We start from the raw sequence: 25,827 nt of genomic DNA, 5'->3' as shown, positions 1-25,827 counted from the left end.
AGCAGCAGAGGAGCGGCGGTGTCTGCGCGCGGCGTCCCGCGTGCGTTTTAAAAGTAATTGAAAGGGTCCCGCTGCATATCATTTACGCGAGAGTGGGAAATAAATCCTTGGACCCCTTGCTGTGAACAAAATCAAAATTTGGACCTGCGAGCGCGCAGCCAGTGGATTCTCGTATAAAGTGGACCCCTAACCCATATAATGAGCAATTACTGGTCTGACAGCCAATTTTAAATTCAAAAACAGTCATCTAGATTTTTAATATAAAAAGCAACTGTGTAAAAAAAAAAAAAAAAAAAAAAAAAAGTGCATCGTGCTTTGTGCCCGTGTGTTCGTGATTTGGGAATATGCATGCATGCATCGAGCTAAAGTTACACTTTCGTAGTATAGTCTAATGCCTTGGAGGTTTTTGACGTTTACCACCACGTGCGCAATCCGGTTGGGCGCGGAGAACCTATCCAAATGTCCTGAAAACGAAAATCTGATTAATTGCAATTACGCGTGAGATTATAAAGGCGAGTGTTGTCATGCTCTAAACAGTCACTAAGACATCTGGTCACTCCCTCCTTGTGTGCGCGAGAGCGGATAAACTGGAGCGCTCAGTGATTGACTGTGGGAGTGCGATTGCTCAGCTGAGGTTGAGCAGGAGACACGAGAATCGCGATCGCATCAAGACCATCTATTGGTACAGATGTTTTTTTTTTTTACTTTATGCACTTCAAATCGGTTGCGGAGAAGTATTAGTGTTGTTTAAAGTTATTTTTTAAGACGCGGTAATAGTTGGAGAACAGGCTATACTATTGACGTTTGGCCATTTTTTTTTCTATGCAGAGAGAAATATTCTCTCCACTCGCAAAACACCGGAAAACATGTTTTACTTTCACTGTCCTCCACAGTTAGAAGGAGAGTGCTGCAGGACCAATACATGTAAGTAGGCTATGCTTAATTTCTTAAGTTTGATGTAAAATTGTAACTTTGTAATCTTAAATATAAAGGCCTGTATTAAAAACATAAATATTGAGACGCTTCCTTTTGCGTTGTCTATAATTTAAATCTTCATATTATGCATTATATTACGCGATCAAAGATGGCTAATAATCTCCCCAGTTTTCTGGCTTTATTGTGTTTAATGTTGTGACCGAGAGCTTGACAGCCGCCCAGCTGAGACTTTTTGTTGCAGTCTGTCTGAGAACAGATGTTAGATGTCATGCTTTTCAACTGGCATTTTGCTGGTCATGGTTTCTCATTGTGTAAAGTGATCATTCAGGTCTCAAGCAGATTACAAGGAATTAACGGTTCCCTGTGAATTAGGCAACTGAGGGATATCATATTTTCCTTATTATTTAGGGCTATAAGAAAATGCATTTTTATATCCCAGAAATATAATATTTTAATAGTGTCACGTTTTTACACAGTGAACACAAATGGGTTTGGGAATCACGCCTCTGGAGACTTCGATGACGGTTTTCTGCGCAGAAAACAACGCAGAAACAGGACAACCTTCACTTTACAACAGGTTAGTGAGGAGCAAAATATCCCAATGCATACCACTGTCCTGATACTTATTTGCATTATAATATTGCTTTATAAAGTCCTGTTTTTTACTAGGCATTCCGCGTGTAAAGTAAATGCACGTAAATATAGGGCTACATTAATATGACAAATACATAATCTTTTGGAAGTAAACTTGTTTTAATACTAAAGCAAACAAGTAGAGCCTTTGCTTATTTATGCTTAGCCCATAGAGGTTGCATGAGAATGGAAAAATGTAAGACGAGAAAAAGGCCGAAGAAGAGCATAGCCTTGGCCTACAGCTAATGTAAAAAAAAAATGTTTGTTTTTATCCATTTAAATTTTCGCAATGATTCCTGTCATTTTATTCAGTAAATACAAAGTTTTAACCACTTTGTCATCACTTTCATTTTACTTAAAATTTTAAGACACCGATTTTGGTGAGTTTTATCCGTGTTTTACCCATGAAAAGCATTCTCAGCGAACGCAAAGAAAAGCAGATATTTCTTTCTGAATTATAAAGCATGCATTCAACAATAAGGCCAAATAATTATGTTTCACACACAGTTGGAGGCTTTGGAGGCGGTTTTTGCACAGACCCACTATCCAGACGTGTTTACGAGAGAAGAGCTGGCGATGAAAATCAACTTAACAGAGGCTCGTGTTCAGGTGAGACACTTACCACAACTGACCTGATCCAGAGATTTACGAGAAATACATCACGTAAAGCGCTCAGAGCACCTTTGGCCAAAGAAAGTAAATGAAGCCACTCTGTCATTTCCGTGATGCGCTTTAATAACATCAACATAATGTGGAATATTAGATTAGGTTGATTAATCGGTCATTCATAATTAACTAGTGGTAATGTTCTACACTAATTTGCCCTCGTCTCTAAGGTATAAAAATTGCTTAGATGCACTGCCATTTCCGCGTTTCAGCAAATGGAGAGAGGTTGCAGTGCTTTTTGAACGAGACAAACGTCCCGAGAACGATGATTCTAGGTCCTAAACCGCTCGCGCACTGAAACCTTCGATTTCATATTCTGAGGCCTTGCAAAACATCCGCGGTAATATCAAGTTGGCCACGTGTAATTACATTCAACGTGTCTGTATGTAATTTCCTGCATTCCAGATTTGCTTTTGGGTTTCCTTCTGAGCTCAGATCTAATTGTAGGAAATATAATAGTTTCCCTTTTGTTCCCCAGGGTCATCTTACTATCGCTTAAAACCAATGACTGCGACGCGATAATGGAATTCGCTGCTGTAAATTAGGGATTGTAAACAAATTATTTCTCTCTAATCGGATTACCCGATTCCTATTATTAAATCTGAACATGAATCGGTCGCAGCATGCAGGGATATTAAACTTACATTATTATTAGGAAATAAATTTTCTGTTTTGTTGTAGTAGCTATAGTGGGCGCCCACCGTTTTTAAAGTGTCAATTGGCTTGTGCTGCATTAAGAACAAACTGCAAATTGAGATTAATGGTGCAATTATAGAGCATTCAGTGCTGGGGGATCATGACTTCTAGCTGGAAGGTGCAAGGGTGAGATAATGTTGCCACAATTACATTGTGCATATTGTTGTCCTGCCAGTAAACTGTTGTGTCATATTATGTGGAGAGAGCCGGCTATATGTGTGTGGGGTGTTTTGTTTGTTCACATCATTGTACCTTTGCACAATGCTGGCCAGGCGGTGGAGATATGGCTGCATTATGCAACCTTTCCCATTCAAATATGATTAATGCGTTAGAGAGCACAGACTTAATCGAATCTGATGTTGTCAAACAATCACTAAATAGAGAAATAAACGACTTCATCATGGTTCTCTCTCAGAAGCAGGGAGACTGTCAGTAGGAAGTCATTAAAAAATGATAATGAAAAATTGCTCAATTAAATGTTGTTATAGGCAATGACCTTCATTCAATTAACATACAAGAACTTCACTGCATATGCTCAGCAGTTGTGTTCGTGAAGTTTGACATAAGTCACTGGCTTGTTAGATCCTGCGGCACATTTCAGAAATAATTTTTAAAATGTATGCAGCTAACAATTAATATGAATGTGTTTCAAGAGAGGCGATTAAAGGGATAGCTTACCAAAAAAAGGAACATTTTGTCATTATTTATTCGCCCTCATGCTACACTTTTTTTCTTTTTTTGAACACAAAAGGATATCTAACATCTTTTCCGCAGAAGAAATATGTAGGTTTGAAATTACATATAAAAGTGAGTGAAAATGACAACAGAGTTAGCATTTTTAATCAAACTAAAAGAGAGGAAAATTTTATTCCTTGTTTTTTTTCTCTCTCTCTCTCTCTTTCTCTTTAGGTGTGGTTTCAAAACCGGAGGGCAAAGTGGAGAAAAACGGAGAGAGGAACTTCGGACCAGGAGGGAGGCAAAGAGCAAATGAGTGAAGGTGCACCTCCTGCAAGAAACCTCAACCAGTCTCCTGTTGACCATGGCAGAAATAAGAAAGAACCAATGGAACTACAGCAGAAGTGTGTAGATCATCTAATCAAATGCGACGTTTACAAACGATATTTGTTTGCTTTTCAAAAGAGATGTAATGCCAAATTCTTGCCTTTATGCACAGTATTAACAGAGTGGTGGGTTCAGGTGGACCTTTTTTCCCATCTTGTCTGCCAGGGACTCTGCTGAACACAGCCACTTATGCACAAGCCCTGTCACAAGTGGCAACTTTAAAAGGTAAGATCCAGGATCTACTAGATGTCAACATGAAAACATGCACAAATGTATAAGATAGTTTTTATTTGTATTACTTTTTTTCTGCAACTGATGTGGGTGACAATGCAACAGTCTGTGTTGTTGACTAGATAGATAGAAAGATAGATAGAGATTTAGTCATAACTGTAATCTATCGTCGGTCTTGTCACATTAAATTGTTATTTATATATATATATATATATATATTAGGGCTGTCAAACGATTAATCGCGATTAATCGCATCCAAAATAAGTTTGTTTTTACATAATATATGTGTGTGTACGGTGTATAATTATTTTCTATATATAAATACACACACATGCATGTATATATTTAAGAAATATATGCATGTATATACTGTGTATATATAATTTATATTATATATAAATATTTTATATATAAATAACAAATTTTTCTTAAATATATATGCATGTGTGTGTATTTATATAGAAAATAATTATACTCCATACACACACATATATTATGTAAACACAAACTTTTATTTTGGATGCGATTAATCGCGATTAATCGTTTGACAGCCCTAATATATATATATATATATATATATATATATATATATATATGCAGTTTGAAATAAAACATATTTATAATGATAAAGGACATTGACTGCCCCATTATGACACACTATTCCGGTCTACCTCATTAGGAAGTCCATTGTGTTCCTGCTGTGTGCCTGACCCGATGGGCCTCTCCTTCCTGCCACCATATGGGTGCCAGAGTAATCGGACAGCCAGTGTCGCAGCCCTGCGGATGAAGGCCAGGGAACATTCAGAGGCCGTTCTCCAGTCAGCTAACCTGCTGGGAGCCGGGTCTCCAACAGGTCCAGGGGTCGGTCTGGGACAAAGCACTGTTTCTGCAGGAGGAAGCGATTCCAGTCCTGCCTCCGGCACCTCTAAGATCACATCGTTACGAAGAACTCCAGACAAGCATCTGCACTGCCAAAAGGAGGGTCCGGATAAGAAATGAGGGAATCATGGTTGTTGGTTTTTTTTTTCCTAATTGGAGGACACACTTTGGATGAAGGATTTATAATCAAACATTGAATGCCTGCTGCCTCTTTTTTGAGAGCACTGACATACCCTGGACAGGACGGTGTTAAGTGCAATCCCTTATTGTGCATTTTGTGTGTTTGTATGTGTCAAACTAATAATTGAATTGTAATTTTTTCCTCTTCTCGTTCACTTTTACTCATGATTCTTGACGTTGTTTTGCCCTGTTCGGGTCTATGCGGGCGCCTGGTGCCGCAATTCGGTTTCAGTGGCGGAATGACTTTTGAACATGCTCTGTGGCAAACTGAAAACTCCCTGGTTGCTAATGTGAACATTTCATTTTTCACAATCCACTTTGATGTTTGACTTGTGTACTGTGAAGTCAGGTGATGATAGACAGTCTGCATTGTGTCAAGATATATGCCATGCTGAAATATAAATGTACTAATGTGAAATAATATATGTAAGATAATATCAAGGACAGAACTGTATATTAAGTGGTTTGTCATGTTTTATGATATGATCCGGGTAACTCTTACTCATGCTGATGCGATGACAACTGACACCTCTCTTGTAATCACATCTGTACGTCCGTGATAGACTGCAAGAGTCCACACACTGGTCCTGTTTTGACATGTTCTGTAAAACAATTAAACATGTAGGCAATCATGTACATCTCCTGTTGCCTATTGCTCACACCATCTGGCTATGATCAATTATTAATTAGTTCTCAAGCGGTAGGGCTGCAAAAATGGAAGCAGCGGTTGGTCTTATTATTTATTTACTTTAAAGTACATTGTGACTTTCTCATATCACATAGCTATTTTACATGCTTCCCATGATGACAAAGATGTGATAGGTGCTAATTATGACATTACGCATTGGATATACAACAAGGCTCAGTTGTTTTTAAGAGGCTTAGTCATGCCGCTTGAATTCTTTTTGTTATTTTCTTTTATAGCAAAAAAACAAACAACCACACTATTTTAGAACAGCGCAATTATATGATAGTGAACGAGAAATAGTCATTTAGGCGCATATGAACCAACAAATTGGTATTAAAAGGAAATGCGAGTACCTGTTTTCAAAGAAACATAGCAGCAATATTGAAAAAAAGCTACTTCGATTAAGAACACTTAACAGTGCTACCTTTGAAAAGGGGCTGGACTGATTAAATTCTTGTCCTTGAGGATTTTCAGGAAATTACTTTGATAGTCAATAACACAATTGAGTAAACTGCAAGCACATTAGCATTAATAATTGATGTTGAATTATGTATTATCACAAAGTAGTGATTTAATTATTCATGATGTGACACCCTGGTGACAAAGCAGAGCCAGATAATGTCAAAAGTCCTGCCTGATGAAACAGTGCAGAATGCCATTTGTGTTTTATGGTGACACAATAATATACGCTTTGCTCGAAATGTGTGACAATAACTGAAAATTAGAATATTTTAATGTATACAAATAAGGTTAAGTATGAACAGGCAATATTATTAATTAGCTAGTGTGACAGCATCTTTCCATATAATAAGCAGAATTCATATTAAACATGATATTAAGTGACATATCTCACAATAAACAGATGAAAGAATTGACTAATCTACAACAAAATATACTGAAAATAATTAATGTTCTCCATACCTAACTTAAGACCAAGGTTCAAATTGGTTGTGCCATTTTTAATGATTTTATCAATTTTGGATAGGCTAACATCTAGAGTATTATTATAGATAATTTGTTAAATAGCAAATATTAAATAAATATAACATCTCATAATAAGTCTAAATGTAAAAATTAAATCAGAAGCCGCGCTAAAAAATTAGTTAGGCCTACGTAAAGTAACGAAAAAGCAGCTAAGATCACGTGACACCAGTAAAGTCTTACGTTATGACCATTTCTAGAAATCAACACAATGCTTGCCGAGCACACATATTTGACTGATTTTTAAATTTATATATCTCAGCTCAAACAAAAAGATTACCTGGTCCAGCTCACAAAACATAGGCCTATTTGCAAGAGGTCTCAAAAGGTAAAGACAAAGTGCTGCTGAATTCTGTCTTCACAGCGCCATCTAGATCGATCACTGTCGAAATTTCTCCCATGACGTGGCTGACTGACGGACACGTTTTCACCAATCTGCTTATAAGATAAGTATTATGTCTACATTTAGACTTAATATTTTACGTAGAGATTTAAATATAAATGTTTACCTAAAATATTAAGTCTAATGTATTTAAGATTATAAGTATTAAGTCAACTTAGTCAATTAGTAATGTGCTATATGCCTGCATACATAATCTAAATGTTTTAAAATGCTCAAAAAGCCGTTCAATTTTTTGACATAAATATGCAGAAATGTAGGCCTACTTGATGAGTAGCCTACAGTTTTTCTTAGCCGTGTTAATATATTTTCTAATTTATTCTATGTTGAAGGGCTTAATTGCCCCTATTTTTAATAAACACTATTTGTTTACATGCCCGCCATGGACATAGCTCTTCAGAAGTAGGTGGTATTAGGGGCGGGGCATGCTCATTCTAGACAGCTTTTGATTGGACGTTCAGGATGAGTCATTAATATTTCTACTCTATTTTCCCGGAACAACTGGGCATTTTAAATGACACAAATCTTTAACTCTTATGCTATTTTTTTATTGGTCAATTGAGCAATTAATTATTCAAATATTACATTTGGGCATTTTTGGAAGAAGTTGAGGAGTGTGTTCATCTAATCCTGTGGATTGAAGTGCAAATTATGTTGTATTAAATATATTATTTGATGAAATATTATGTATTTTTTATTAGTTAAGTAGACCATGGGGAATTTTGAAATTGGGTTTAATAATCTCCATCATGAACAACAAGCCTTGCAATGATTATATGAAAATGTGAACTCGTGAAAACCAGGCAAGATGTTGGTTATAGCGATCACAGTTTTCTTGTATCTAAACCTAAAACATGTTTGCTGCTCATATATGACCTGTAATCCTCTGTATGCTTCTCTCGGCCAATAGAAATCATATTGTAATTGCACATTGCAACGGCTGATAAAGATGTCTCCACTTTGAGAAAACCCAACTCAGGGGAAAAATCAATTTAGACACTGTTGCTGTTGTTAATCTTTTTTTCTTTTCCAAAATGAATTCTCGCACAGCAAGCAAACAGAAAAACAAATAGCCTGTGATGGTTTTAAGTAATTTAGAGTTATTGTAGTAATATTTTTAGAAGATTGTTCGTAACATTCATTGCACGTGGATTATTGATTATTCAGTGCAGTAATTCATTCTATTATGAGAAGCATTGTTACATCAAATTAACTGGAGAGAGGCCAAGCAAGCCTTAAAAACCCTAAACTAAACTAAATAATGACACAAATCATTTGTTTCAAATTCTGTTTGAATGAAGTTAATGAGTTCTTTTGTTGCATTAATGATACATTGTCAGTGAAGTCATATCCAAACTCTGGTGCTCCAGTCGTTTGAGATATGGGCTTCCTGCATAGGTCAAGATACGGTCAACATCTGTGCAGTTATCACAGCTGCCCGCACTTATGTAAAAAAGAGATCAATAAGTCTGAGAAAGATAAGAGAAATATTGTTAATGGATCTGATGACGCTCAAAGATTTTCTTACTTGGTGCTGAATATTTATTATGCCGACTGTAAGTACTGTTTCACAGAACGTAAAAGATAAATAATTATCAGCCATATTTCTTAAAAAGCATTAGACAAATAGATATGTTTAGAGATATTTTGTAATATATAACTGATTGATTTACTAGAGAACACAGTTTGTACATACAAAGTGCAATGCACCCTATGTCCACTAGAGTGGTCTATTGTGCAGATACTGAAATCACTCAAACCCACAAATATATCAGTCTGTAGAGCCACAGGAATGAGGTAAAGAGAGCAACGAACCTCATTCTCATCAAGTTTGTTACATCAGATAATACCTGCATTTTTTAATGGGTTCTGTGTGAGGACACAGCAGCCAGGCACAACATTTTGATTTCAAATCTTTCTTTAATGATGATGTAATGAGCTTCTGAAAGACTGTAAAAGTAGTACATTGCTAGTTGTTTATAAGGCAATTATTTCATAGTCATACTCATACATCATCAACCATTGCAAGATAAAGACAGACCACTAATATGCAACCTGCCAAAGCACATCAAGGGAAAAGTTGGCACTTTATGGCACAAGTATTTAGTTTTAAACTGTCAAAACTTCATAGTGTACAATTTTCATGCATATTGTGGGCCGTTTGGAAAATCTGATTAAAAAACAACAACTTAGCTTTAATTTTATTTTGACAAAATGATCAGTGAAGGTTCTGGTTGGGTCTGAGGATGAGGCTGTTGTCACTTCAGAAATGTACTTCCCTTGAATGTACTGTGTGCTCAGTGGGCATGGTCTTTGTTGTATTATAAACAAGTACACTGCAAAATAATATTTAGCTTAACATAATTAATTGGAATGCTTCACAGTTCTTCCCTTGACTTTTTCTGACAGTAAAGAGCCCCTGCCCGGGCTCTTTCCGGTTACCTCAGCTACAAAACACAGTTTAACAGCAATCCTTAAATACAAATCAAAAACAGTTTTAAGAACTTTTTTAACTTATTTAAAAGTCACAGTTAAATAGCTTAGATATACAGTCATGTAACTGTAGATTTGTGTACAAATTTAAAAAGTATTTACCTAATATCTAAACAACTTTACTCGTCACGTGCTCTCCATTGCAAAGTCCTCTAATTCACTCATAGTTATAATATCTGTGTGTCTTTCATTGGTGTTAATGCTGTTTTCCGCATTCTGCGGATAAACATTCTGTCTCCACAGTTCGCTACCTGTCTCAAGCATATCCTGTTCGTCTGTTAACACAGCCGGTGTTGACATTTCAGACGATGACCTCAAGGGTGGCAATGAAGACGCGGCCATTGGCAGAAACCCCCGATACAGCATGTAGGGAGCGTTTAACATCTCCACCGATGCTGGCTGCGTTAGAGCACCTTGAGACCTTTGACGGACATTCAACTGTACGTATTTACCAGTTTCTGGGTCATAAAATGTCTTTTTCTTAACCGATAATGGTACGTCCAACATAAAGTACTGCCCTGAGTTTGGGTCTTGCAAAAGCTTTCTCTGTGTCATGGGGAAAGGTTGGGCAACTATACTGTGTGTTGGGTGGGTGTAATTTGGCTGGATGTCATACTGTGAAAGAGGAGGTGAGGCATGTACCCCTGGATGTGTTGACAGAATGTCCGAAGGTGGAGATGGCATTTCGGCGACATCTCTGATTGATTTGGACTCTAGCTGTTCTTGGTTTTCAGGCGGCATCTTGGGGGTCTCTGCCTTTTTCATACGCCTCGTTGCGAGTCTTTGTGCTCGTTTAAGAGCTTTTTCAGATTTGGGGGGCACCGTTGGAGGTTTACCCAGTGGCCTCATATCACTACAGGCTGATTCTGGCCTTTCATAGCAGGCTGACTCTGGTCGTTCATAGCAGGCAGATGCAGGTCTTTGGTAGTTGTCTCTGTAGGTTTCATTCTTGGGCATGAAGGCCAAACGTATGTTAGCCAAATCTGTGAGGCTCGCTGTACAGTTGTCCATATCCTCTGACATTGTGCTGATGACAGAATGAGTTTCTTCTTCATCAAAAAGTAGGCTTCTTCTCTGATGGCTCTTTGATTGTTTTGTTGTGTATTCTGCTAAGGACAAGTTGTTGTGCTGTGTCTCTTTTACATTATGGGGCCGATGGACAGCAATAGCTGGTTCATGTAAGACTGGAGGGTTAGCAGACTGTTTGGGGAGAATTTCATCTTCTTTCTCTGAACCGCTCAAGTGTTCCTTTGGTGAGCCAACTCTGAAGTCATCACATGACCTGTGAAAGCATGGTTTGACGGTTTTGGTCACAGAAGACGTTCTCATGGTATTATCCTTCACTCTGAACATGATGGGTTTCCCCATCGCTGGAGAAGAAGAGTTGGATCGCGGTCCTGTCGCGTGAACTTTACCATAGTCTGTTGGACTCTGCAAAAACAGTCTATCTTCCTTTTTCTCTTCCTCTGATTTTTCATCTGAGTCTTTGTTTTGAGACATTTTGAAACTTGGTGGAGGTGGTCCACTTGTTTCCTTTGGCTTTAGTTCAGTATCAAGAGCATTTATTGTGTAATATTGTAGTTCTTCCATTTCTTCTCCAGGTGGTGATGTCATATTTATTTGGTTGTCTGCCAGTTTTACAGTGCTAGACGAAGGCAAGTTTGCAAGGGATTCTTGTCTTCCAGAATGAGAAATATTGCCCTTCTCAGTTGTTTTGTCATGAGTCAGTTGTCTTGATCTGCTCATTGTTCCTTCGGCTTGCAATGGTACAGTATTTGTACCTTGGGGATTTTTGGGTTGATACAATTTATTTATTTCTCCTCTATTTGGATGCTCCATGAAAGCTGGTTTAGTGTTTGATTCCTTATGGTTTGTTAAAGCCCTCAGTTGGGTGCCCATTGATGTGGCTCCACCTTGTGAACCTGAAGCTACCAGTGATATAGGTTTTGCTTGAGCTGTACTCATGCTGGGATTCAATTGATTGTAATTTTGTGAAAAGTTCTCTTTAACTGTTTGCTTTTTCAATTGCGATTTCTCCCTTGAAATTATCTCTCTTTTAGACTCTCCCCCTGTATCTGGCACATTTACGAGTGAATCTTTATGAATTCTTAAAACCGACTGATCATAGAACTCTAGTTTGGGGAATACATCATGCTCTTTTGTATCATCTTCAGCAGAGATAACTTTCAATCTAGCATAGTCTACGATAGCTGATATTTCTGGTCTTGTCCCCTTGTTGTTCCTTTGTGTAGCCTCTGATTTGGATAATATACCTTCTTTACTTGTGTTCTGTTGATTTAACTGAGAATTCTCTTGTTCATAACTTGCGCTTCCTTTTGTTTCGGGGACAAAACTTCTCCCTGGCTGAGACTGGTTTGTATTAGTCCATTCAGCCTGTTTTGTCTCCGTAGCTTCAACATTTCTTTCTTTCTTCCCTCTGAGACTGTTTCTCTTTTCATTAACTTTCAAATCACCATTATGTTGTCCACTCAGACTTAATACAGGGTCTTCTTTCTTTCTTTTGTCACTGTTCAGTGTAGGTTGTTTATTATCATAGATATTTATCTCTTGTTTCCGAACTGGTCCTTGACTGGTCTTTTCTGATTCACTTGGACCATTTTTCTTAGGTGGTGTGATTTCTTTTCCAACATCATATGTATGTTTTGGTGTCGTTTCACTGGTACCGTTCAATTTATCCACGGTTTTGGGTTCATTTTGGGCTGTAAGGGTCTTCAATGGTAACGTCTTTTGCTCTGTAAAGTCTTTTTCACCCACACGGTCAGTCACGACTGCTCCTTTCTTTCCTTTCAAATGTTCCCTCTTTATCACTTCATGTTGGTTTTTGTGGCCTGCCATGAATTCTTTGTTTGATGATACTTCCTCTGTAGACACTTTTATGTCGTCTAAGTTATTTTTTGGGACTTCAAAAGAGGCCTGGTCTTGTTTTACAACATTACACACATCCTCACCAATACTGCTAACTTTATCCTTATAATTATTAACATCTGTGGCAGCGCCATCTTTTAAAACCATCTTCATCCTGTTTGTAATTTCATTACCCGTTTTAAATTCAACTTGTAACTTTTCTTGTGCCCTCTTCTCCCCGAAATCCCCCTTTCCATTCTTTTGCAGAGTTTGGGCATCTTTGTTTGAGACAGACTTTTGTTTCATAGCTATTATAGAATCCTCTTGTTTTGACTCATGTGTAGTTTTCTGAACTTTTAAGTTACATTTTTCTCTTACATTTATTGTATTGTTTTGCGGCATAAATGTATCAGTATGATTAAACATTTTGTCTTCACCTTCCACCATTTGAGGCTTCTTTTTAGGTATTGTCCATCCAGGAAATGTACTTTCTGTGACTGTATCCTTTGCCATGGATGCATTAGAAATGGGTGCCTTTACAACTTCAGTATTTGTTGCTCTTCTTGATTCACTCATTATTGCAGGTTGTTTAGCAGTCAGGGATGCATTCTCAGGTTTCTTTGGGGACTTTCTAGAATTAGATGCATCATCAATAATGTTTCCTATCATCCTCAGACTTTGTGTTTTCTCAGTGTTTCTCATTTGCTCTTCAACTTTCTTTTCCTTTGGCTGAATATCATTTCTCCTACTTTGCTTTGATGGGTCAATATTATGAGTATCTTGATCTTGTTGTTCAACATTATCTAAATCTTTTGCCATTAGGGTGGCATCTCTTGTAGAATGAACAAGTTTTGTTATATTGTTTCCTTTAATCTGTTGCTTTTCAGCCATGTTGTTGGAACAAGTTATTGAAGGGATATCATGTTGTGCTTGCTTGATTTTGCTCTCATTCTCTTTTAAATGATGACCTGTAATGGATTCCTGCTGAATGGGTGCTTGTCTTGTGTCATCTGGATGTGTTTGTGTGTTATCCAAGCTTTTCTCTTTGGATGCCAGAGTTTTGTTGATTCCATGTTTTATTGTTTTTTGTGAATGGTGAGTTTCAATTTCCTCCTTTTCTTTTTTTTCTCTCTCATCCTGCATATGTTTTGATGTGAGATTAACGTGATCTCTGACTGGAAGCCCATATTTAACTAAGAGATCCTCATATGATGTACTGATTCTTCCTATGCCACTTGACTTATCCGTGGTAGCAGGCGGTTCACATTTTCCAATCTTGTCTTCTTTTTCTCCAATGTTTGAAGACACTTCAGTCTGTCTGTGAACGTCATCATGCTTATTTTCTGCTTTGTCATTTTTAATATGAAAGCTTTCGTCCTTCACACATCTCTCAGTTTCATCAGAACTCACTTCATCTTGTTTTCCTGTATTTTCTTGATCATCAATATGACAGTTACTTGACACACAAATACTGTAGATCATAGGTTCATCGTCTAAAGCTGCTTCTGTTTTTCTTGACACACAAATACTGTAAATCATGGGTTCCTCTGCAGGCTCCTCTTTGCTAGGTGTAAGAATGGTGATGTTTGATACATCTGCTGTGGATTTTTCATTCTGTGTTGAAACAGGCTGTCCATTGTCCTTTTGAGTTACACCCTCATCTACTAATACTTTATGCTGGGAGAAAACATTTGCTTCTAGTTTGTCTTCTGCTGCTTTTTTGGGTTCGGAATTGCCCGGATTCACTTCTTGAGACTCTTTTGTGAACTTGTGATTGTTTTTCTTAAGTGATATATCTAATGGTCTAGGAAATCCTTGCTCTTTTTGTTTTGGGCTTGCACTTTCTGTTTTTTTCTCTCTGGGTTGACTGTTATTTACTGCTTCTGAATTGTTTTTTATTCTTGACATACTCTGATGGCTCCTGGGGAGTTCATTCTTGTCAAATGAGAGCAGAGTCTTTGTATTTTCATCATCTTGATGGAGTTCTTTTTGCTGACAGCTTTCTTTTGCTTTAGCTGATGCTATTTGTGTTAGTGATTGTTTATTTGTTCCTGGTTTTGACTGACTCTCCACCATTTGGTTTGCAGAGGTAGTTTCTACAGCTTTTACTTGTGAACTATTATTTTGTTGCTTAGCCAAGTAATTTTCCTTTGTTGTAATGTTTTTGATTATTAATGCTTGTCCGTCTTCATTAGTAAAAGGTTTTAGTGTTTTTGGCTCCTGGGTTCTTTGTGAGGCTGGATTATTTGCTGGTACAGAGTTGATTCTGACCATATTTTCTGTTGATGATGCCTCTGAATCTGAACTGTGCCCAGAATTATGTTTGTAGGTTCTATTTAAAAGCTTCTCTGCATCTGCACTCAATGTATTTGTTTGAAGGTTTGAGGTGAGCTCTGATTTGGCAGGTTCCATTAGTCGTTTAGAAGGTGGAATTCCATTTTTAAACTTCATGTCACTTGATGAGGATGTCAGTTGACTAGCTGTAATCCCAGAGCTATTTTTGATTGGTTCATTTTTAGACTGCTCCACAGTAATCTTACTTTTATGATGTACATTAGGTTCCTCTGTGTTTCTGTCCAATCCCAAGAGAGAAATTTTATTCAAACTGCTGTTCGATTTTGTAGTCTCCGTGCTTGTAACTTGTAAGTCTTTTTTGGTTTGGTCAGCAGGTTTAGTCATAGCTTTTTCAGAACAAGTATACTGACGTCCATACAGAATTTCTTTCTGATCATGCTGAATTGTTTGTTTTTCATGAAGGATTGCAGGTGGATTATGGGGAGTGGAGTTTTCTGTCTTGACTGCTGCTGTCAAATGACCGGACATCAACTCACTTGGTGACATTTCATGTCTCTGCTTTGCAGATTCCTTGTTGGTGTTTACATCCTTTGGTGAGATTCGGGATGGCTGGTAGTTTTTCTGGACATCACTTTTTATATCTGCCACTCTGTCCGGAGTAAACCTTTCTTTCTTCATCTCTTTATCATCTGCTGGATGTTTGTCATTCTGCCTTTCTATAGCCAAAGGTTTATATTTTACGTTCTCGCCCTTCTTCTCCGAGACTGCTTTCTGATTTTCTTCAAAATGAAGAGGTTGTTTTTCCATTGATGGTGGAGATCCATTATTGGGATGATCATTGTTTGTTTTAGTTTGTTCTTTGTTCTGGGTAACACTGGAATAAGTGATATCTGGTAAGTCTTTTTTGGTTTGATTAGCAGGTTTAATCATAGCTTTTTCAGAACAAGTATACTGACGTCCATACAGATTTTCTTTCTGATCATGCTGAATTGTTTGTTTTTCATGAAGGATTGCAGGTGGATTATGGGGAGTGGAGTTTTCTGTCTTGACTGCTGCTGTCAAATGACCGGACATCAACTCACTTGGTGACATTTCATGTCTCTGCTTTGCAGATTCCTTGTTGGTGTTTACATCCTTTGGTGAGATTCGGGATGGCTGGTATTTTTTCTGGACATCATTTTTTATATCTGCCACTCTGTCTGTCGTTTCTTTCTTCATCTCTTTATCATCTGCTGGATGTTTGTCATTCTGTCTTTCTATAGCCAAAGTTTTATATTTTATGTTCTCGCCCTTCTTTTCCAAGACTGCTTTCTGATTATCTTCAAAATGAAGAGGTTGTTTTTCCATTGATGGTGGAGATCCATTCTTGGGATGATAATTGTGTGTTTTCATTTGTTCGTTGTTCTGGGTAACACTGGAATAAGTGATATCTGGTAAGTCTTTTTTGGTTTGATCAGAAGGTTTAATCATAGCTTTTTCAGAACAAGTATACTGACGTCCATACAGATTTTCTTTCTGATCATGCTGAATTGTTTGTTTTTCATGAAGGATTGCAGGTGGATTATGGGGAGTGGAGTTTTCTGTCTTGACTCTTGCTGTCAAATGACCGGACATCAACTCACTTGGTGACATTTCATGTCTCTGCTTTGCAGATTCCTTGTTGGTGTTTACATCCTTTGGTGAGATTCGGGATGGCTGGTAGTTTTTCTGGACATCGCTTTTTATATCTGCCACTCTGTCCGGAGTAAACGTTTCTTTCTTCATCTCTTTATCTGCTGGATTTTTGTCATTCTGCCTTTCTATAGCCAAAGGTTTATATTTTACGTTCTCGCCCTTCTTCTCCGAGACTGCTTTCTGATTTTCTTCAAAATGAAGAGGTTGTTTTTCCATTGATGGTGGAGATCCATTATTGGGATGATCATTGTTTGTTTTAGTTTGTTCTTTGTTCTGGGTAACACTGGAATAAGTGATATCTGGTAAGTCTTTTTTGGTTTGATTAGCAGGTTTAATCATAGCTTTTTCAGAACAAGTATACTGACGTCCATACAGATTTTCTTTCTGATCATGCTGAATTGTTTGTTTTTCATGAAGGATTGCAGGTGGATTATGGGGAGTGGAGTTTTCTGTCTTGACTGCTGCTGTCAAATGACCGGACATCAACTCACTTGGTGACATTTCATGTCTCTGCTTTGCAGATTCCTTGTTGGTGTTTACATCCTTTGGTGAGATTCGGGATGGCTGGTAGTTTTTCTGGACATCGCTTTTTATATCTGCCACTCTGTCCGGAGTAAACGTTTCTTTCTTCATCTCTTTATCTGCTGGATGTTTGTCATTCTGCCTTTCTATAGCCAAAGGTTTATATTTTATGTTCTCGCCCTTATTTTCCAAGACTGCTTTCTGATTATCTTCAAAATGCAGACGTTGTTTTTCCATTGATGGTGGAGATCCATTCTTGGGATGATAATTGTGTGTTTTCATTTGTTCTTTGTTCTGGGTAACACTGGAATAAGTGATATCTGGTAAGTCTTTTTTGGTTTGATCAGAAGGTTTAATCATAGCTTTTTCAGAACAAGTATACTGACGTCCATACAGATTTTCTTTATGATCATGCTGAATTGTTTGTTTTTCATGAAGGATTGCAGGTAGATTATGGGGAGTGGAGTTTTCTGTCTTGACTGCTGCTGTCAAATGACCGGACATCAACTCACTTGGTGACATTTCATGTCTCTGCTTTGCAGATTCCTTGTTGGTGTTTACATCCTTTGGTGAGATTCGGGATGGCTGGTAGTTTTTCTGGACATCGCTTTTTATATCTGCCACTCTGTCTGTCGTTTCTTTCTTCATCTCTTTATCATCTGCTGGATTTTTGTCATTCTGCCTTTCTATAGCCAAAGGTTTATATTTTACGTTCTCGCCCTTATTTTCCAATACTGCTTTCTGATTATCTTCAAAATGAAGAGGTTGTTTTTCCATTGATGGTGGTGATCCATTCTTGGGATGATCATTGTTTGTTTTAATTTGTTCTTTGTTCTGGGTAACACTGGAATAAGTGATATCTGGTAAGTCTTTTTTGGTTTGATTAGCAGGTTTAGTCATAGCTTTTTCAGAACAAGTATATTGACGTCCATACAGATTTTCTTTCTGATCATGCTGAATTGTTTGTTTTTCATTAAGGATTGCAGGTAGATTATGGGGACTGGAGTTTTCTGTCTTGACTGCTGCTGTCAAATGACCGGACATCAACTCACTTGGTGACATTTCATGTCTCTGCTTTGCAGATTCCTTGTTAGTGTTTACATCCTTTGGTGAGATTCGGGATGGCTGGTAGTTTTTCTGGACATCATTTTTTATATCTGCCACTCTGTCTGTCGTTTCTTTCTTCATCTCTTTATCATCTGCTGGATGTTTGTCATTTTGCCTTTCTATAGCCAAAGGTTTATATTTTATGTTCTCGCCCTTCTTTTCCAAGACTGCTTTCTGATTATCTTCAAAAAGATAAGATGCTTGTTTTTCCATTGATGGTGGAGATCCATTCTTGGGATGATCGTTGTGTGTTTTAATTTGTTCTTTGTTCTGGGTAACACTGGAATAAGTGATATCTTGAAACAAGTGATTCAGCTTGTCTGCTGTGATTTCCTTCTTAACAGAGTGACCTTCTTGACCATCGCCATTGATATTCATGCTTGATTTTGTTGCATTTCTTGCAAGAATGCCTTGTTTGGCAAGTCCCTTTTCTTTAATCGCAGATATTTCCTTTTGAGCATGTGCTTTCAATTTCGACGTCAGTATTTCTTGTTTGCTTTGGCCTCTTTCCTTGTAAGAAAACACTCTTGTTGTGACCTTGTCAGGATCTTTAATCATTATTCTGTCAGTGCTAATATTTGTTTCATTTGTATTGTGGAAATCCTTTCTTATATAGCCAGGTGATGGACTCGTGACATCCTGCACTTTGTAGCCTTGTTGTTCTTGCTCTTTTACAGGCTCTGAAATGGTTAGTTTATCAGCTGTATCATATTTAATTTGATTTTGTGAGTGTTCTGATTTAGCCAAAACAAATGTATTATCCTTTAGTCTCCTTGCTTGCTCATTATCTCTAATGGCAAGAATATCATTGATGCTGAACCTGTCTTCTTGTTTAGTTGTATTATTTTGATCTGAGGTGTCAGTTGGTACCACTGAATCTTTATCCTGCTGACCAGGATTTAGTGCACCGTTGTTGGTGGAAAACTCATTATGGTTTATGTGTAGGGTACTTGATGATGTATTGGACATTTTATAACTCTTTGCAACAGTTTGTTCCATCATCTCTGATTGTTTTAGTGTCCATTGTACACTTTCCTTAGTGTGCCTATCTTCACTTGTCGATGCCATGTGCCACTGTTTGTTAGGCTCATACTTGTATGGCTGATATGAGTACAATCCTTCATTCTTTTGACCTCTATGGTCTTGTAAAGGTGCATGAGCTCTCTGATCAAATGTATTTTGCGTTGCCATACTGTTAGAAGACGCCGCTTGCTCAAGATCATTGTTGACATTGTAGCTTTGTAAACCACAATAGACTTCCTTTAGAGGAGATGTTTTGTTCTGGAGACTGTTTCTTGGTATTCCATATGATTCAGTAGGCTTTGAAAATGTGTTTAATTGTTTGTCATGTACAGATTTATCACTGTAAGGCGTTTTCCTGGGTGATATTGTGTCTTCCTCCTTTGCAAGTCGACCGAGTTTTATGTCTTTATTGACTTTCTGCATGTACGTTTCCTTTTGGACAGAATAACTGTCATTGGCAGAGTATTGCTTGGCAGTTGCCTTCCTCTGTTTGTCCATCTCAATCAGCGCTGCTATTTCTCCTCCAAATAGCCGTGATTCCGATCTTCCATTTGTTTCCTTGACAGAACCAAGATGGTCCTGAGGACATCTTTCTTTAATGGCCTCGTTTTGGCTATATTCAATACATGTTTTTCTTCCAAAGTCCTTTCTTTGTTTTAGATCATTTTCACTCATGTTATCGCTCTGACCATATCTCTCTGATGTCTGAGCTGGCAGAGAATGTGTCGGTGGGTAAGCCTTTGGAAGCATATTTGCTATTTCTGGCCTAGCAGGACTAAAAGTACCATTGAGATCTTTTAATTGACCTTCTGAAGTCAGAGAGCTTTTACCTTGTGCTGAAAGATTGTGTGTTGAGAGCTCTGTGTTAGCCAGCGGATCTGTGCTGTGAGAGTGACCTTCTGAACTTCCACGGAACGATTTGTAATTAGCGACTCCGTCCTGAATTTGAGGTGAAGCTAATGTCAAATTATCATATGATCCAAAGCCATCTGTATAATCTTTAGGGGTGATGGGGGCTGCACTGGGCTCTCGGATTAGATTACATGAGGCCCTTGCATCCGTTCCAATCAAATTCTCCTGAGCCGTTTCTTGGGATACAAGAATATCCGAAAATCTGGATTCGCGGCCCTCCAGCTTTGACGTCTGCTTATTTCGATCTGTTATTTCTTGCCCTTTGAATCTAGTTGGACTGTATGTACTCTTGACTCTTTTTCGGTTGTCTTTGAGGTTGAACAGCAGACTTGAAGCTTTGGATTTGTAGCTGTCACGCAGATGTTTGACATCAGTCTGAAGTTTAGGTTCAGTTTCACCCTGAGAGGAATAATCAGAAACAGAAGGAGTGTGTGCAAACTGCAGGATCTCAGACGTCTCTGTTTCTTGTCTTGTGTGAATAACCGGTGTGAGGAGCTGAGTGATGTTGAATGGCGTCACACTGCTAGGCACTGTGCTCTCGACCACTAACTCGTGCGCAATTTTGTTATTGCTAAACAAATTTGAATCCGGCCTGCATATTCTCTCATTAGTAGGTGAGACCGTGGAGGGTCGGTTGCCTGGAAGTTTGTTCCTTACAAAGTTATTGTTTTTCTTCCAAGGTGGATAGTTGGAAGCCATCTCAGATTCACACCTCTTCTCAATCGCTGAGGCTTTCTGGAGGACCGTGGACCTGGAGCGCTGGCTGGCCACAACGTCCTGAATTTGTCTCTGATTGAAGAATCGACTTTCGCACGGAGAGTTAGGAATTCTATTGTTGTCTTTCAGCTCTTTGTACATGGGAGAATCGTACCACCTTGGGAATTCACTAGCTGACATAAACCCTGACACATTCATACTTTCAAAGGGGAACCTGTTGTACTCTTCCCACAGCTGGAAGGGACTGAATTCGCTATGGAAAAAACTGTTTGTGGAGTTCAATTCCTTGATCTTTCTTTTTGAAGAACTCATCAGGACTGTTGTGTCCATCTGGGCTACCGCGGCAGCCACGTCGGATGTGTAAAAATGGTTTCTGTAAGACTGAAAGGGGCCTGACTTAAAATTCTGATGATGTCCTGAGAACTCAGTGAGTTCTCTCTGGATGTTTAACAGAGCTGATCTGTCCCATGATTCACTGCCAAAGTCTCTATACCTATCCCTTGCCAGAATAACGTCACACGTCCCACTGTCATGGTAACACTCCCCTGAACTAAAGGCTTTGATTAGAGATGAAACTCTGGATGCGCTCCTGCTCTGCTGCCACGTCACCTCCTTGGAGCCATTGTTCATATAAGAAAAGCCTCCCTCCATAAAAGCCTGTTGCTGATGGGTTACATCCGTGTAAGAATGCTGGAATGTTGAGGCCATCTCGGACTGTCCTTCTGCCTCCCCTGAATCCTGAATCCTGTATGAAAATGTCTCCTGGGAGACTGTCTTTTGCTGGGTTTCCTTTGCAAAAGCATTATGTCGTTCGGTCGGAGACGAGGGGAATTCCGAGTCATTGTAAATGGCCTCCTCTCCAATGCACAGGCTCCTGAAGGCACGATCGGTGAGGTTGCTCACCTCCCTGTCCGTGTCATCCATAAAGCTGCTACTGCTGGATGTGTCACTGAAGCCATCTGAGTATTTGTGGTGGCCCTGCATGCTTCCCCGCTGGCCTGTGTGGCGCTTTTCCAGGGAGCTCATTTCACACTCTTACTCTCATGGACAGGTCACAGTTGTCCCTGTCAGTCTTGGAGATGGCTGACGCAGGGTGTCTTGCATTTAAGTAGTTCACCTTCTAAAAGGTGATCAAAATGCCTTCCTTTCCTGCAAGAGTAGCAGAGATGTCATAAACTCGCAGTTCACTGTTACAGTAGTTCTCAACAAAGTTCTCGCAAATCACACTGCTATTGCTGAGTGATTCAGATGTCTAGTGCACAATTGACATTTTATAAAGTATGACATCCAAACCGTTGAGCTCCACCTTGCATACTGCACATTTATATCATATATATTTAGAGAAGGAAACTGCTTTCCATTCGTACACAGGATCACATATTAACCTTCTCTGACACTTGCTTACATGCACATGGCTTTCATATGGTAGTATTGGTAGAATTATAAAGCATTTGGTTCAAGCATTATATCCATGGTGGTTAAGGAGATTCACCCTTCCATATGTATAGTGCTTTGAGTGCAGAGAGAAGTACTGTATACATGTAACAAATTATTATTATTATTATTATCTAATATTAGATCATTTGTGACCAGTCACAAGTAGCACGGGTATATTTGTAGCAATAGCCAACAATACATTGTATAGGTCAAAATTATCGATTTTTCTTTTATGCCAAAAATCATTAGGATATTAAGTAAAGATCATGTTCCATGAAGATATTTTGTAATTTTCCTACCGTAAATATATAAAACATTTATTTTTGTGAGTGAATGCAGCACAATCGCGAACATAAATGGACAACTTTAAAGGCGATTTACTCAATGTTTTGATTTTTTTTGCACTCTCAGATTCCAGATTTTCAAATAGTTGTATCTCGGCCAAATATTGTCCTATCCTGAGAAACCATACATCAATGGAAATCTTATTTATTATTATTAACCCATGTGCCTGGTTTTGTGGTCCAGGGTCACATTTGGCCTTTTGTATGTTAATTGTTAACATTTTGATTTTACATATTACAATAGAAGGCATAAATGTTTATTACAGTTGTGACAATTGAAAAATAAGATTAAATATGGATTCTTTAAATATTTAAGCTTCTTATGCAGAGCAAGATTCAGTACAACAAATACAATGACAATTATTTCTAGATGCTTTGTTAATTCTGGGGAATAGCTATAAATACCCCCTACATTATTGTGGTTACAAATTTAAACACGCAAGTAAAAATAAATTCCCCTGATGCTTTGAAACATGCAAGACATTTTAGTGTGAATAACTTTTGAATACCCTTTGCTTTGTGTTGATCTAGTATATTGATAAAGTATATGTTTATACTTTATTAATCACTTGCAGAGTTGTTTGTGTTGTCTGAATGATTAAAAACAGCGTAATGGTTCTCAGCCTAATCTTTAGATGAAAATAATATTATTTATTTATTATTGTTTTTAACAGAAGCAAAATTGGGTATTTGTTTGAAGCTGATTTGCATAGTCCACATAACTCTTTTATTCTTGTCCCTGCCTGCCCTGCCTTCACATAGCGGTTGGAACGCTACTGAAGCTACTTTCATACAGCACTGTAACCATAGACACATCCCTTTAATAATCAGATTAGTGCTCATCTAAGACAGATTCTTAAACTGCCACTCCTACATTTTTAACATTTGGTTACATCTTTGCTTTTTACAAGTAGTATGACAACATAATAAATAGTAGTTAGGGTTAAACTGCATGTTCATCATATGTTTTATGTAAGATAAATAAATTAATTAATTAGTACACTTAAAAGTATCATGGTTTTATTGCAATGATCATGGGTTGGATGCTGAATCACTCAAATCAAATGTGTTTAGCATTGCCGTATCCTTTAATGCTTTAAATGCAGTGGGTTTTTTTTGCAGTATGGTTCTCATGTCCACAAATAATAACACATTTAACATATTGTGTTGTTCAAGTACATATTTCTATAAACCATATAATAATAAGCAACACATTTTCAGTTTGATATTTTTATAACAGCTTGCATAAACTATATCCATGTAACATTCTGAACTCAAGTGAGCTTTTTTTCTTACCTTTTGCTCTTATATCTCATTTTTTAGTGGAGAAAATATTTCTCTTGCTTCAGAAAGAAGCCATTCCTTATCCGTAGCATACTATATGTGGCAAACTCTGAGGGTTCTCCTTAAAGTTGACAAAGAGCAGATGTAAAGGCCACTTTGTGCAAGGGCCCCGGCGGGGCTAAAGCAACGAGGGTTCAGAAGCAGAAACACGCTGAAATAGCAGTGGCATCAGGCAGAGACGATCGAGCTGGAAACATGGGATGAAGGCTTGAGACAGCACACGTATTGGAATAACCATGTGGTGTCAAGTGTCAAGCAGATAAAAAAAATAAAAAAAATGTTGTAAAATTATGTTGTGCCGTGACAGGCCTTAATAGTCAAAATTACATTTGAGCACCATTGGAGTTTATAATGCCAACAGAAAGAAAAAAAAAGACCCTGTTGTTTGTGGCATGACATGTATCCACTTGTGGAGTTGTTGTGGTGGATAGCATGTATCTAACCAGATGAACATGTGCCCACGGTCTAAAAATAGCTTGTTGCTTCACTAACAAGTGTCACCCACTTCTTTTGGCTGAATCGTGCCTTAGACTTGTCAACAGATGATATCTGATCCCTCCTTGGGATTTTTAGCCTTTTTCCATCCTGTATTTGGATCCCAATTTTCAATTGTACTTAATACCAGCAACTGTCAGTTATTAAGGTTCAAGAACAATTTATAAACTGCACAGTCTCTGTCGCCAGTTATCTTAATAAAAGGGGGGAATAAATGGGTCACAATAGGAGGGGTATTTTTTAAGCTGGCACCTCCCCCCTCAGTCAATCCATTTTCAAATGTCCTCCTGATGTCAAGCTGTCTCACGCCAGTCTTAACTTTGCAGCCAGGCACTGCTATAATAGGACATGGGTGCAGTGAGCTCTTTCCCAGGAGTCTTGGCTGCAGCAGAGGGCCTGGTGTGTAAAGGTGATGGACACTCACATATGGAGCAGCAGGGCCGCCCTCTCTCCTCTTTAGAGCTCTGTTGCTAAGCTCTCGTCAGAGCTGTTCCACTCTCGCTCACCACTTCCTCACCACTCACAGCTGTAGTTTACAGCACTGCCTTATATCCTCAGCTGAACAAGTTGACATGTTATGATGAAAACAACATGAGTCTAACAGCTGAGAACATGAGCGATACAATTGCAGTACTAATGCCTAATTTTATATATATTTTTCATTCATTTTTGCAAATAGTCATATTCTCTTGGATTTGTTTTTGATAATTAAAAAGGCATGTTTTTTTCCTGAAAATAAAATAAAAATAATAATCTAAATGGCTACAAAACAAGATTTACATAAGAAACAAAATCTTTTTTTTTTTTTTTTTTAGTTTTCCAGTTTAAAATAAGAGATTTTTAGGTGGAAATTCACAGGATAAGCTCAGAAATTGTTTGTTTGAGTAGCCCAAAACAACACACACACACACATATGTGTGTGTGTGTGTATATATACACACACAGAATTTCTTTTTTTCAGTGTAAAAACCTCTACATATTCTGCCATGTCGGGGATAGTGGGAGCAACTTTCGCTATCATGGGTAGATGAGATTTAAGGGGGCTCAGTGGGATACTGCACTCTTGTAAAAGTTCTGATTATATTACATGTGTGGCCTTGAGAGACTAGGTAGGTGCTGAACCCCATAACAGGCTGGAATGGTCTCTTCCAAGCACTGGTCATTCCCTCTGTGAATCACCCCGCATGACTTTTATGGGATCGTACTGCAATTACAGACATTCTGCTTGTCAAATATTTCTAAATGCT

The 25,827-nt window shown here is 38.1% G+C and overlaps 2 protein-coding genes and 1 long non-coding RNA gene across 3 annotated transcripts; 1 reads left to right on the top strand and 2 right to left on the bottom strand.

Annotated features, from left to right (window-relative positions):
* The first annotated feature begins 470 nt into the window (after positions 1-470).
* drgx (dorsal root ganglia homeobox) lies at positions 471-5,704 on the top strand. Its single transcript, XM_079854680.1, has 6 exons — positions 471-924; positions 1,413-1,513; positions 2,077-2,178; positions 3,841-4,010; positions 4,106-4,218; positions 4,904-5,704. Exons 1-6 carry the CDS (start codon positions 867-869, stop codon positions 5,221-5,223), a joined length of 864 nt encoding a protein of 287 aa, XP_079710806.1. The 5' UTR covers positions 471-866; the 3' UTR covers positions 5,224-5,704.
* Positions 5,705-5,781: 77 nt separating this feature from the next.
* Positions 5,782-7,312, bottom strand: LOC307148822. The gene is made up of 2 exons (XR_013819488.1): positions 7,233-7,312; positions 5,782-5,885 (listed from the first exon to the last, which is right to left on the bottom strand). It is a non-coding gene; the product is annotated as an uncharacterized lncRNA (long non-coding RNA).
* A 1,572-nt stretch (positions 7,313-8,884) lies between these two features.
* On the bottom strand, positions 8,885-24,510 carry cUnh10orf71 (chromosome Un C10orf71 homolog). Its single transcript, XM_079856404.1, has 2 exons — positions 24,038-24,510; positions 8,885-22,109 (listed from the first exon to the last, which is right to left on the bottom strand). Exon 2 carries the CDS (start codon positions 21,984-21,986, stop codon positions 9,972-9,974), a length of 12,015 nt encoding a protein of 4,004 aa, XP_079712530.1. The 5' UTR covers positions 21,987-22,109; positions 24,038-24,510; the 3' UTR covers positions 8,885-9,971.
* Positions 24,511-25,827: the final 1,317 nt, after the last annotated feature.

The sequence above is a fragment of the Squalius cephalus genome, assembly GCF_949319135.1.
Source record: "Squalius cephalus genome assembly, chromosome: 21".
Classification (NCBI taxonomy): Eukaryota; Metazoa; Chordata; class Actinopteri; order Cypriniformes; family Leuciscidae; genus Squalius; species Squalius cephalus.
Note: the sequence above shows the minus strand (reverse complement) of the source record. Positions and strands in the feature narration are given on the sequence as shown.

Excerpts from the sequence above, each read along its gene's own strand:
- cUnh10orf71 (XM_079856404.1), bottom strand. The coding sequence starts at position 21,986 with ATGAGCTCCCTGGAAAAGCGCCACACAGGCCAGCGGGGAAGCATGCAG.
- drgx (XM_079854680.1), top strand. The coding sequence starts at position 867 with ATGTTTTACTTTCACTGTCCTCCACAGTTAGAAGGAGAGTGCTGCAGG. Across the intron at positions 925-1,412 it reads GTGCTGCAGGACCAATACAT|TGAACACAAATGGGTTTGGG; the intron begins GTAAGTAGGCTA and ends GTTTTTACACAG. Across the intron at positions 2,179-3,840 it reads TAACAGAGGCTCGTGTTCAG|GTGTGGTTTCAAAACCGGAG; the intron begins GTGAGACACTTA and ends CTTTCTCTTTAG.